The 14,739-nt window shown below is 45.2% G+C and overlaps 1 protein-coding gene across 1 annotated transcript in view; it reads right to left on the reverse strand.

The window, feature by feature from the left end:
- The window catches only part of DCHS2 (dachsous cadherin-related 2), a 195,865-nt gene extending 181,582 nt beyond the window's left edge, over positions 1-14,283 (reverse strand). Inside the window, exon 1 of the mRNA XM_069493240.1 lies at positions 11,806-14,283. Coding sequence (XP_069349341.1) covers positions 11,806-13,845 — 2,040 coding nt within the window. The 5' untranslated portion in view covers positions 13,846-14,283. The remainder of the gene's footprint in view (positions 1-11,805) is intronic.
- Positions 14,284-14,739: the final 456 nt, after the last annotated feature.

The following is a 14,739-nucleotide window of genomic DNA, read 5'->3' on the forward strand; positions in this document are numbered from 1 at the left end:
TTGTTGGGTGACCTTAACAGCAGAATGGTGATGAGGAACCTGACAGTGAACTTGACAATAACCATCTTATCTGAAGAATGGAAAGGGAAATTATTGAAAAGAAAAATAAACAGAGCTTCAAGGGCTCAGATCAAAAGGCCTAACATATATGTATTCGGAATCTCAGAAACAAAGAAAAGAAAGAATGAGGCAGAAAAAAATATATTTAAAAGTAAAGAAAACTCAGCCCTTAGAACGATCCATATTTGTACATGAAATAAGCTTTCTCATTAAAAAAAAGAAAAGTTATCTTCACAAGTTACAAACAAAAGTAGTAACTGTACTGCACATGTTAACAAAAGAAATTATCTTTCTTTTAAAATGTATTAAAGTTTAAGACTCAGTGTCAACTCAAATTCATTTTGTGGTGTTAAGAGTATGCTGCAATATACATAGAATCTGTATGTTTAATGCAAGCAAGCGAGCAAACTACCTCAAATACTGCCAAACATTAACTTATAAATCACCCTTCCTGTCACCTCTCTTCTTTGTGCTGGTCACTGATAGAGGCACTGGAAGTGGAATAGACACAACCATGACAATTAGATTCTACACAAGAAAAATGCCATATAAAAATTCTTGTGAGATGAGTCCAGGAAATATATCTGCCAGGACTGCAATATTGTGTTCTTGTTTATGCATAATGTAACAGAATGGCCTTTGTATTATTTTTAACAGTTCATACTTAAAATAATCTGTATTTCAAAGGAGAGTAAACAGTGTATAAGCTTAGCTTGCTCTTTACTGCATAACTTGATTCTTGTATAATGGACATTCTTAGGCACTAGATAAGTCAATCTCTAAATAAACAATAACTTCCTCTGTGTTTCTAAGTGTAGAAATCAAGAGGAATAAAAAACATGAGAAGTTTCTAACTAAACAACTGTTTAAAATCAAGTAGTATTTAAGTCCATTGACAGTAAGGCTAAAAATAATATTTAATCTCTTTAAAACATATCCATAACAATGGCTAATGCTACACAGTTAATTAAGTGAAGCACAAAAGAAATTTCAGGAGGATAACATGAACAAAAGAGCTTGTAAAGGTGGGGGACAGTCCCTTGTATTGAATAGAATTTTTGGGTTAACTGTCATCAGTAATCAAACTGATCAGAAATTGCCTCAAATTCTATTTTGTTCTTTCCTCTTTGCTACCCTTGTGAAAGCAAAGCTCTACTACAGGTCTTCCCTGGCTTTTGCCACAATACAGAGTCCCCAAAAGCATCAAGTGAGTGGTATTTTCTTGTCTGAGAATTTATTATGAAATAAGCCAACAATGTCATCAAAGCAAACACTCAACAATTAAAAATTACTACAGTCATTTACAATAGAAAGCATAGGTTTTAATTTCTATCAAATGAGCATAAGCGAATTTACTTGATTGCATGAGAGATGTCAGTATTATCAAATGTACACACAACACATAAAAATGCAACTGAAACAGGTTTTACATTAATATTGTAATTATAATAATATTTTAGCAATCATTTTAACAGTAAGTTTCCTCTTTAAGGAGTAATTTGTGTTGTTCAGTTTTCTTAAGGGAGATATATAAATAAGTTTTAATTGATGTCCTTTTTATCTGTTAGGAAATTTCCTACAATAAATGAAATCATTCAAAAGCATCCAGTGACTTTATTCTATAATTAGCTTCAAGCTCAAAGTAGTGTGGATTAATAAATGTTTGTTGAAGGGTACTACTAATGATACTGTTCCTCTGTAATTAAAGGGAAACTCAAAGCATCTCTTTCTTTTCTTTGCCCCACTTCCACCTCTGAATGGGAACAAGAAGCCCTCAGAACAAGCAATAAAAGAAATGAAGAAGACACAAGTCAGCTATAATCCTAGGAAGTTAATGTTTTTCTCTTTCACTTGAATCACTTATATCTCAGGACACAAGAGCTATTTATACTAAGCCTAGTGGTGCCCCTTTCTTAGGAAATATCCTAGACCTTGGAAGGCCAGAGAAACACACAGGGTAGGAGAAGCCATGGGACAGGCAGCTACGACCAGGGATGAATCGTGGAGGAGTGTTGGAGAACAGTCTGTTCAAGATGTCCTAGTCTTTAAACCAAGAGAGCCAAGGTACCTTCTAGGCTCACATGGCTCCTGTCTAGCTGTCCAAGGTAAGAACTTGACTAAATTTGGGATGGAAGCCCTACATATAAATTAAAATGATATGCTTTCCTAGAGTGTCAACTGAGGTTCAGGATTATATCCCTAGCCATTTAACATTCTAGTCATTAGGATTTTTAAAACAAAAGACTGACATTTCTTTCCCTCACTCTCTCTTAGCTCCTCAGTTTAATCAAAGCTCAAGTGAAGCTATGCATAAGGATAAACTTCCTTGGGAATTACCATGTGTCAGACACTGCTCTATGCACCGGATATACATCATCTCATGTAATCTTCACAACAATCCTACCAGGTAGATCCTATTATCATCCCTATTTTATGGATGAGAAAACTGAGGCTTACAATGGTTCGGGAACTTGCTCAAGGTTACACTGCTATGTGACAGAGCTGAAATTTAAACCCAGGTCTGTCTGGCTCTGTAGTATAAGATTTTATGCACTAGGCTACTCTTCTGTCCAAATCAAAGATACCTGGAAATAATGAGAACAAACAAACCTCTGCCATCCTTTCTACCAAAGAGCTCCCACACACTTCATCAGTGGGCTAAGATCTGCATGTTTATGGGAAAGTGATAAAACCTGAAATGAAGTTAAGAGCCTGGACTTTTTAAAAGAAAATTCAAAACAGAATTGCTAAGAAAGAAAGACACAGTGTCTTAAGGATAGACAGAGCAGGATTAGTATGTCCAAAAGCCATCCAGTAAAAAGGTAAAAGTAGCAAGATTATTTAAATAGTAATAAGACTAAGGAATTTTTTTCAGTTTCATAGAATATCCTATCTTCCTTGATTTAATCATTTCTTCTCATACTGATTAATGGAGTCCATCAACTACAGGATGTAATATTAAGAAATGGGCAATAATAAATCCTACATCTCAGTTCTTAATTTTAGCAGCCACAATTTCTTCACAACTTCTTGACGCTTGATAGGTCAAGAAAAGACCACTTTTGCTCAAGATCTAAGCAGGGTACTGCTTCCATCATGAAGAGATACCAGACACTGATACCAGACAGGAGCTCAGGTGTCCAGAGCTCTTCTCTGACTGGAAAGGGTGTTAACTTATGACCAGGCCTGGGTGGAGATCAGTCGACAGGCATGGAGGACATAGCTAGAGAGATTCCCTGATGGTGATGTGTATACAGCTATGGAAGAGGAAGGGCTAATTCGGCAGATCGAAGAAGCCCAGATGGACAGAGAAGGAACGGAAGCAAGAAGAGGCTGACACGCAAGGAGAGACAAGGAAGAGCAAGGGGTCTAGAAAGGATGTAAGTTCAAAAAGCAAATGTAAATCAAATTAAAGACTGAGAAAGCTGAAAAGCTAGGAAGCTGTGAGCAGAGACTAGTTGAGGTTTAAGAGGTGGAGGAGTTCTAGATGATTCCAGGTTACAGAGTACCGCTGTGGGAAAGGGCTCCTAGAGTGGAGGTAACAATAAAAGATCTCAAAACTGGGTCAACTGAAGAACGGTGAGACCAGATTGCCTGAATGACAAGTTATAATAGGGACAAAAATGACTAAAAGGCTATCAACACCCTCGGTGCTTATGGGGGACTGACTAGGAGGCCCATAGGAAGCAGGAGGAAGGGGAGAGAGAAACAGTCAAAGCCAGATAATGTGTGCTTTAGTGCCTGGGAGTATGGCGGGGAGGCTGAACATCCCAGAAGCACCACTCAAGAGCTCAGAGAAGGGGGTAAGATGCCAACCACCCACCTGGGAGAGCAAGCAGACAGCATTATCATCACAGAGACCTGTCCTCCAACAACACATGAGTGGCAAGACCCTTGCCCCAGCCAGTGTCCTTAGCCATTGACTCCTCTCATTACCCTCACTTTCACTTCCACAGCTTTAATTATCACTTCTCACCTCCATACAAACAACTGCCAAGTTTATATCTCCAACCTTAGGCTCTCTCCTGCACTGTAGTCCTCAATTCCTAAATAGCCTTCAAGATGTCTTTTCCTAGACTACCAGCCACTAATTCATACTTAACATATCGAAAATTCAACGAAGTAAGAATCTTTCCCTCAAAACTTTCACCTTCAGCTTTTCCTATTCCTCCCACTAACCCAGACTGAAAAGATGGCGTTGTCTTTTGCTTCTTCCACCATTTCTCTGCTCACACCTTATTCCAGTTGTACTAATTCTTCCCTTATGATGCCTTCAAGGCCATCCTTCCTGTCACACGCCACAACCACCCTCGTAGCTGAATGTGTGTTATTTACAAGAGTCTCGGGACTCTCCTACCTGGTGTCCCTGCTTTCTTCTTTCTACTCTCTGTACTAATTCAAGACAAATGTTCCTAAAACCTTACTTTGCATACGTCAATCTCTATTCACAAACTTCTCATAGCTCCCAATTACTTCCATATTACGGGCCAAACTCTTTGGGCAAACACTGCAAGTCCTTCCTGGCCTGTCTCCTCCCCCATCTTCAAAACTATCTCCCATTACTTCACTACGGGAACCAGGCATATCATGATTATTCCAATTCCTACTATCCCCATGGACTAAACAGATTTTGAATTGATTCATATTTGTGATGATATTCACCTGCTCTACTGTCACCAATAACCACATATTTCTTTTAAATGAAGATTTTAATTCAGTAAGATTCAAGTAACTTGGCATTTTGTGAAAATGATCTAGCAGAATTTCCCTAATGAGCTATGAAAGTATAAATTACTTCCATAGTTGCTCACTTTTAATCTATAATTTAGAAGGTGAGGGGCCCATTAGTAGACATCGGGATTTTAGATGTTAATGAAATTAATTTATTGTCAGATTTCAATCCTCAGAGAAAGTAAGTCTTACTTATCACAACTCTCTGAAATCCATCCTGAGCGATTCTCTTTTAGAGGTGACCATGCCTAGAAATACATTACACAATTTTACACACTCACCAAAAAAAAGTGCAGCTACAGGGGAATGCATCCATGACAGGTTGTAAATCATAGCTTGTATATCACAGATCCCCTGATCTACTGGATGAAGAGACCTTTCCCACCTCCAAGGCCCCTTAACTCTCACTATACCTACCACTTTCTACAATGAAATATCAATTATCTCCAATCCTTACATCAATGTGTTGTTCAACTGAATGACATTTTATAGATGAGGGATTGTGGCCAGAAAAGTTAAAAGAGATAGTAAATGGTAGAGTCAGACAGGGATCCAAGGTTTTCTGGCCCCAAGTCCAGCGTTCTCTTTATTCCATGCGGTCTCAATAAAAGTTTCCAAAGAGTAATAACTGAGAAAGAGAATAAAAGACACCAAGACACTCTAAAGACCAGCACCTGCATACCTGAGAGGGTAGTCTAACTTTGGTGTGTAGTGACCCCGAGGTGAACCTCTCAGGACTTATGACCCCACCCCCCATTCCAAGGCCTTTGTCACAACTTATATCACATTGTCTAGGCTCTCTACACAGCACCTTGTGGTGGTTGTTGTTCTTCCAAGGAATTGCTACTGACAGGTCATCTGAACTTTCCTTAAGACAGATGGGATTCTATTATGTCCAGAGGAAGATGCTTTCAAAGTCAGTAAGACAGATTTCCACTTTATTGCCAGAAGCTTATATAACTAAAAACCTAATGCACAATTTATACTCATTTCTGCTCTTTCTTCCCTCTTTCAGTGCAGGAGAATATTTATTTGAAATGTCATTTTTAATGCCATTTATCAGGCAAAATAGTTTCTTCATCATGCCTGGAATTCTGATTTACTAATATTTAATAATATACACTGAGCACTTACTAGAAGTCAAGCATTGTTCTACACACACGTGTATTAATTCACTATCCACACAACTCTATCCAGTTGACACTATTGTTACCCGTATTTTAGAGATGAGGAAACTGAGACCCAGTGCTCAAGATCACACAGCTGGTGAGAGGTGGAGTTGAGATTCAACCCAGGCACTCTACCCCCATAGTCTCTATTTTTCATCACCGCATATAGCAGTGAACATTCTACCATGTAATGTCTTACATCTTTAGTTCTAGAACTAAGAACTAGACAAAGCACTGGCAAGTTATATATTGATTGCAACTAGAGATAAATCCAACAGATTCTAAGTTATACCCTTTCCATTATTAAATATCCAAATATTATCTGATCACATTTCTCAAGCAGGAAAAGGAAGTAAAGTCAGCTGATTCGTCTTGGGTAGCAGTTGGTTGGGGGCAGGGACAGGAGGGATATCAAAATGAAGTCCAAGAGACAATTCTACAGTCCATTTTAGAGTGCCTAGAACAGACCAACAAACAAAGCCAGGGGCATCCCACACATATCGGGAACTAAGGTACTAAGCAACATAGGAACAAGACAACCAGGGAAGATGAGGGTTGGCAGATGATCTAGGCATGTCCCAGGGACAGGAGTAAATGACTGCAATGGAAATTTTGTGTAGAAGCCAAACTAAGACAAACATACGTAGGCAATGCAATTATATGACCATCAAAGCTGGTGCACATTATGTAAGTAATGTAAACAATATGATTATTTTAGCATTAAGGTGAGGAAGACAAAAAATACAGGACAAGCAATGCAATAAAATTCCAAAGGACCAATAGTAAAACATACTGAGGAAATAAACTTTACAATAAGATAAATATACATGCAAATAAAATGCAAAAATTTGAAAAGTAAAACCTTGACTAATTGTAATATTTACTACAAGACTTTCTTTTTTATTTTTTGCTAAATAGCTCTTCAGCACAATTCAATAAAGATATTGATCTCCTAGCATATGAGATTAAGGACACTAGAAATTACAGGGGACTCAAGTACCAGTAAATTACAATCCCTCAATGGTACTCACAATCTACTGTTTTTACTAATACAAATAAACAACCGTAGCACCACAAAGAACATGAAGAAAAGAGCTGGACACAACAAGAATGCATTGTTAGGAGTGGGAAGAGGGGGCCTTTGAGAAATGCCTACTGGCTTTCCAGTTTGCAGAGCAGGCAATAGCAGGCAAGAAGCGATATGGACAAAACCAGGCTGATGATACAAAAAGGAGGGACAATGTAAGAAATACTGAAGGCCTTGCTAACTGCTGGGTCAAATCTGGTGAAAATCAAAGATGGCACTAAGATTTTAGGAAAGCCTTTCTTTCTTAATAAATTTCTTACTTCTAAAGCAGGCACTAGGAAAGCCACTTGGGAGAAAGAGCCCCACACTGTCCTAAACAACCTTACTTCAGTCCCTTGCTGATTCCTGCCACAATCGCCACTCAGACCTCAGGAGAGAGGCCTCTTGTCTTGGACACTTTGACTAAAGCTGATTAATAACCCTTCCCTTAAATCATGCCACCCCTGCTTTGGGTTCTCATTTTTACCCCCATGGTACAGCTAAGACAAGCTAACACATTTAGGAATACTTTACCAAAGGCTGGGAGATTAGTAAAAAGGGATTAATCCCAAGAGATACCATAAATCATAAACAAGGTATAGTTTAGACCAGTGGTCCCCAACCTTTTTGGCACCAGGGACCAGTTTCATGGAAGACAATTTTTCCACGGACAGGGATGGGGTGCAGTGGAGCTCAGGCAGTGATGCAAGCAATGGGCAATGGGGAGCAGCTGTAAATACAGATGAAGCTTCACTGGCTCACCAGCTGCTCACCTCCTGCTGTGAGGCTGCTAACAGGCCACAGAACAGTACCAGTCCATGGCCCAGGGGCTGGGGGCTGCAGGTAGGACCTTTTCAGCATACGGAACATAATAGGAATCAGGCCTTCCTGTCTCTTGGCGTCTTCCCAGATGGTAGATACTGTCTCTAATGGCCACTGCCCAGGCACCCCTCCTAGATAGTTTCCTCGGAGTCAGACCACAAATGTGAATAAACACGCACAGCCAGGTGTTCTCTCCCACAGCCCCACTTTGGAAACTCAAGACCCACTTTTTACCCAACTTATTGACATGGGACATGACCTTCCTCTTTATTCTTGTAATTTTCAACAATGCAAAACATAATCACCCCAGCAAACAGCAAATACATACACACACACACACATACACACACACACCAAATGCATAAACACATCTATAGAAAGGACACATTAACAAAACAGGAAGCTTCAAAAAGGAGCTAAATAATGAAGGTTAAAAAAGAAAAGAAAGAAAAATATTAGAAGGGAAATGAGGTCAATTTGGGAAATGTTAGATTTGAGGGACCAAAAACACATCCAGGTAGAGATACATACAAGATAGAAAAAATGCTCATCTGGAGCTTATAAGGATGGTTGATTTTGTAGATTTTTTTAAATTTAACTTCTGGTAATACATAAGAAGAAAGTATAGAAAAGAGAGAAGTGAGAGGAAGACTGAACCTTTGGAAATGCCTCCACCACACTGAGTGTGGGGTGGCACAAGAGAGGAAAAGGAAGAATGAGCAAGAGAGAGACAGAAAGAGAATACAAGGAGACAAAAGGCAGTGGAATTGATGCATTCAAGAAAGAGGAAGTGGGGAACATCCAAATGCTTCAGAGAGCATGAGGGAGGTTAGGGCTAAGAAAAGCTCATTGGATTTGAAATAAAAGACACAGATAGATGCCTTTGGAGAGGCAGAATTTAGTAGTGTGATGGCAGAAGATCAGAACAGCTGGACAAAGAGTGATCAGCCAGTGGAAGCTGGGCACCTATCATTCATTCATGAGGACTGACAGCGAAGGGAAGGATATGGAAAACAAGACTGCAAGCCCTGCTGGCACAGGGACCTTGCCCGTTTTGCTCACTGCTGTCCCCAGCACCAAGAACAGTTCCTGGCACGTAACAGACACTCAATAAATACCGGTTGGTTGAATATTGTTTATCCAGTGTATTTTGTTGTTTGATTCAATAAATTAATTAATGAATGAATACAGTACTTGTATTTGAGGGAGTATGAAAGAATAATCTTGTTATCACATGTAATGCAGATATGAATGCTGGAGTTATACTGTCCAGTACTATAAGTGCAGCTCACATCATTGGACTTACTGCGGGGTGGAGGATGGAGGTCTTGTCTAGAGGTTGAAGTTAATCTTTTTGACAGAAATCTGAGGAAAAATGAAATCTGTTGGGCCAAACACTAGAACTGGAGGAAAGCTCCTTAGTGTCTGCAGAGTGGAATTCCCTCTCTGCCTTAACTATAAAAGTATCAACATACTGAAAAGAGCTCCTGAAAGATGGGTTAAGAAGAGGCTCTCTACCTGGGGGCAGGTGGGGAGCAAGTTATGAAGAAATCCAGGCAAGTGCCTACAAAGTTGTAGAAACCTTTGGAGCTAGAGGTTACCTATCTCAGTTCAGGCAGCACTGGGGACAGTGGCCAGCACTGTGGTGGCAGCAGGAGCTATAAGAGCCAAAGGATGACAAACATTGTTGATACAGAGTGGAGAAGCCACCAAGACACCTTGAAGTTCAAGGGTTTGCTGGAGTTTTTTTAATCAGATGAGATGGTATTCTCTCACAGGGAATCTAGGAAAGAATATTTTTCCAGTTGTTTCTCATTTGGTTTTGTTTGATTTTGACAAAGGAGACTTGAGCAGATATGAGGTCTAAAGGGAGAAAACTGGTAGAGAGCAAAAGAAAGAAAGTAAAGTTATAAAGAATTTATAAGATGCAATTAAACAAATCCCTGGAATGAAAAAGAGGTCATGCAATGCAAAGGTTAGATGGGGAGGTTAGTTTCTGCAAAGTGGTCTAAAGAAAGATTGGGAGCAGAGAGAAAGATGACAATGCTTCTGTGAAGCTCACCTGGAAGTCAGGAGACAGAGTCAGCTGGGGGGCTTATAGAACACAGAAAGTACACGTAGCTTCTGGGGACAGGCCACAGAGAGCCTAGTGAGTAAGAGGGTTTCTACAAATCTTGAGTGACTAGATTGCTGGAATTTCCAGAAATTCTAATCAGCACAATTTAATACTGTCTGGAGCAATACTTGGCAACCTAGGGAGGTTTTGTTGCAATTGTTGGAGGTACAGTCCTATACTTGAGCCAAGCTCAGCTCCCCATAATGAATCTACCACATATGGAGTCATAATAATGGGATAAACTCACACCTCATACCAGAAGCATCTCACAATGTTAGAAACAATCCTAAAGACAAGTTCTACTCAAAAGACTCACAATTAATCCACCCTGCTTATTTTCCTTCAAATGGAGCCGAGTTGTACTATTTCTACCAAGATCCTTAGGGTCTTCCAGATGGAAGAAATCTTGGAATTCATCTAGTCCAACTTCTCAACTATTATGACTTCATTTTTAGAAATCCCTGGCAAAAAGTATCAGTGGACACTGGCATCCCCAGGCTCCTCTACATTTCTCAGCCTCCTCTGCAACACATCTAAGGCCATATGGCTGTGCTCTGGCCAATGCGACGTTGGTGGAAGTAATCTGAGTCACTCTCAGCCCTGGCTCTCTGTTCGATGGAGAAGAACTAGCCAACCTGCATCACATATTAGACCCTGCTTGAGAGAGAAATACACTTTGATAATTTTAGTCACTGATATTTTTGGATTTGTCTGTTTCAGCAGCAATCATTAATTTTCAAGCCACCTTTTAATAACTTAGCAACGCGGAGCTGCCAATCATGCTACAGAAGGGAACAGGGATTGTTATTATCCACATACCCAAAGGATTAAGATGAAAGAAGCAGTCATGAAACCCATTTTTACACTATAGTCACACCTCACTTATCTAAAGGTTATTATTTGAGACATAACTTTGCTGGCCAAAGCCTCAACCCCCTAGCTGAGAACCAGGGAGTAAGCAGTAGAGGCCTTAAAACAACCCAGGTTGAGAGCTAAATAAAGCTTCACTCACCACTTAGCTCCTCAGGCTCTATTTACTCAAGTTATTTTGGAGTAAATCAATCAATCTTGGAAATCTGATTATCTCACATGAGAAAAGAAATAGGAAATCAGAAGCAAAAAGGAGTGGCTAGAAGTGGGCAAAACCAGCCATTCTGACAGTGAAGGAGAGATCAGAAGGACTCTAAAAGGCAACACACCCAAGTCAAAAAGCAGGGTGCAGTGCCCCATGCCCCATTTTATAAAGGATGATGGGACCCCACTGCTCCTCAGAGTCCTGAAGGCATCGCGGAGAAGCTCAGCCCACAACTGATGCTAATAATGATGACTTGAGTCTTCACCCAAACTTCGTAAGCTTCCAAAGGTAGGAAATGGAAATGGTTGCTTAAAACAGTTTCAATGTTTAGAGACATACACTTGGTCATTTGAAAAACTCATTAAGGGCTACCTTATTCCCTAGGATGCCACATAAAGTTACTCAAAAATATGAGTCATTGCCAATTGCATGTAGTCCGATTTAGAGTGGATGGCTCCTCCCAAGCCGATGTAGGTGCACACATCCAGCATGAAGGAAACCCAGCTTCCAAGAGAAAAATTAAGATCTAAATGTGATATGAAGTAGAAAGGAACTTAGAGATCATGCAGCCAAGACCCTGGAGGAAGGTTAGGTGATCAGAGGGCACACATTCATCTATCTCACTGTGGAGAGGGAACCACAGCCCCTGTCTCTTGGTTTTGCAGCCAGAATATACTCACCCGCATCACAATTTCCCAGGCCCACTCCCAGCCCTCTCCATCCCTTTGCAGGCCTTCTGGATGATCCACAGGCCTGACCCACTCACCTCCAGAAAGCAGTGTCCGACTGGGGCATGCTCTGCAAGGGTGGCATTGTACACTTGCCTCTGGAAGATGGGCTCGTTGTCATTCACGTCATCCACAGTGATGCTCACCAGGCAGGTGGCAGAGAGCGGAGGCTCTCCAAGGTCCTGGGCCACCACTCTCAGCTCCACGGCCTCCTGGACTTCTCGGTCTAGAGTCCGGATGGTGCTGATGACAGCACTTTTGGGATCGATGGTGAAAGAAGGTCCACACTCTGCCGTGGGCAGAGCTTCTGGGTTGCAGGGAGCCGAGAGTTGGACTAGCGTGTAGCGGACGGAGGCGTGATCAGTGCCACCCTCATCGGCGTCAGTGGCGCTGACCCACACGACTGCGGTGCCAGGGGCTGCGGCCTCAGACACGGAGGCCCGGTAATGCTCCTGGCTGAAGAGAGGAGGCTGATCGTTGAGATCGGCCACCCGGAGCAGCAGCGTCTCCTCCGTGCTCAGGGGCGGGGACCCTGCATCGGTGGCCACCAGACGCAATTCATACAGATCGCGGCTCTCCCTGTCCAGGGACCCCTCGACGCAAAGGAAAAATACCCCCGGGGGGCCGCCCGGCCGCAGTGCGAAGGCTCCCTCGCCGCCTTCCAAAGACAGCGAGATGCTTCCAACTCCGAGGCCCACACCAAACTGCCCGGTGGCCTCCTCTTCCTTCTCCGGTTCACCGTCCGCGTCAGACACCGAGACGCGAGCCACGTAGTCGCCCGGCTGGGCGCCCTCGGAGACACTGGCGGCTCCTCCCTCAGTGAGGAAGAGCAGATGAATGGCGGGCGGGTTGTCATTCACGTCCAGCACGGCGATGGACACGCGCACGGTAGCGACCTCGGGCTCGGCGCCTCCGTCGCGGGCCTGGATCACAAGCTGGTGCCAGGCCTGCGCCTCGCGGTCCAGAGGTCTCAGCACTCGCAGCACACCGCTCAACTCCTCCACCGCGAAGTAGGCAGCGTCGCCCGGCGGCCCACCACCACTATTCGCCCCGGGCACTTGCCGGGCGCGTATGCTGTAGCGCACGTGGCCATTGGGCCCTAGGTCGCGGTCGGTGGCCAGCACGCGACAGACCTCGGAGCCCGGCGGGGCGTTCTCGCGCACTGCTGCGCGGTACTCGCCCTGCTCAAAGACCGGCGGGTTGTCATTCTCATCCAGCACGCGCAGCTCCACGCGCAGGCGGCCCGTGCGCCGCGGGCGGCCGCCGTCCCACGCCTCGATCTGCAGCTCGTGCGCCGCCGCCGCCTCTCGGTCCAAGCGCCGCAGCAGCACCAGGTCTAGGGGGTCTAGGGGCGACGAGGAGCTGGGCAAAAGCGGCGACGGTGGTAGCCCCGGAGTCCCATAGCGCAACTGGAAGAACGGCCCTTCGGGGTCCTGGAGCAGGTTGGACGGTTGCACCAGGGTGTAGCCCTGTGTGCTGAACAGCCCCGCGTCGGGGTCATGGGCACCTGGCAGGCGGAACGCGGTGCCGGGCGGCGTGAGCTCAGAGACGTCGAGTTGCAGGGAGTCCCGGGGAAAGCGCGGCGAGTGGTCATTCACGTCGTTGACGCGGATCTCCACCTGCACTACGGCGCCCAGCAGCGTGGCGGCCACGAAGCTGTAGTAGTCCCGCCGCTCGCGGTCCAGGAGCCGCGCGGTGCGGATGATACCGGTGTCCGGGTGCACATGGAAGTCGTCCAGCAGCGGGGAGTCATCCGAGTCCTCGGACAAAAAGAAACCGCTCCCCTCCTGCTGCTGCGCGGCTGGCAGCCCTGCGCGAATGTCACCCACCAGCGTGTCCGGGGGAAGACCCTCGTCCACGGAAAGGCTGAGGTTGAACAACTGGGCAGACGAGCCTGAGGCCGCCCACAGCCACACGTGCACGAAGAACCCGAGCAGGGAGCGCTGCGCTCCGGCGCTGCCGCCGCCGCCTGGCAGCCCGCGGGGTGACTCTCTCCTCCCGGGGAGCAGGAGGCTCTTCCCGACGGGAGGCCCCCGCTGCTGACGCCTTTCGCCCATTCTTCGCTCAGAAGGGCTCATATCTCCTCCAGCTCCTTGGGAAGGCTCCCGGGTAACTGCCAGCTCGCGGTGGAATCGCAGAAAAATCCAGGAGCCTCTTCAGTGTGTGAGCCAAAGAAGAAAAGACTTTGTTTGGCAAACAAACCGACAGACCCAGGAGTTCCCGAGGTTACATCTGCAACTGGTGAAAGCGTCCTCTGCCTGCAGCTCACGCAGCAAGGAAGCTCTAGCTGCCTCTGCCGCTGCAGCCGCCTCTTCAGCCCCTGGTTTTCTTTAAACGAGTCTCATCTCTTTTTCTCTATCCTTTTATTCTTTTTACATCTGTTCCTTGTTCTGCTCGGCTGGTTGTTTCCCCCTGGTAAAGTCAGGTGCATTATTTGTTTTGCCAAAAAGCAGGAAATTATTTAAAGCGCGCGCACACAAGGAGAGGATGGGGATCGGCCGGAGAAGGGGTGGAGTAAGGGCGGGGAGGCAGCGAGTAGGGGCGCCGGGCCGGAGGGAAGAGGGAGGGAGGGGCGCTGCGGCCGAGTAGGCTGCTCCGGGGGCGGGGGCGGTCGCTCCCCGCGGTGTCTCCAGTCGCCGAGGATCCCGCGACTCCGCCGGTGACCTCGCCTCCGCCGCCTCCCCTTTCCTCCCCTCCTTTCCCCGCCGAGTGACGCGGCGCACACGAGGGCAAACTCCAACCTGCGAGCTGCACCTCTGCAGCAGGGCCGAACAGGATCAAATGGGAAAGGACCTGGAGATCGGAACCGTGGGGCGGGTGGGGGACGCGCAGGCGGGGCGTCTGCCAGGCTTGGCATGCCAAGTGGTGATGGGCGGGGGTGGCGCGGAGAGGGACGCGGCCTCTCCACGCCCCAATCCTCTGGACCGTCCCTCCAGCGAGCCTGACGCTTGGCTCGGGCTGAGCAGAGAAGG

This window comes from Eulemur rufifrons, chromosome 18 (assembly GCF_041146395.1).
Source record: "Eulemur rufifrons isolate Redbay chromosome 18, OSU_ERuf_1, whole genome shotgun sequence".
NCBI classification, from domain to species: domain Eukaryota; kingdom Metazoa; phylum Chordata; class Mammalia; order Primates; family Lemuridae; genus Eulemur; species Eulemur rufifrons.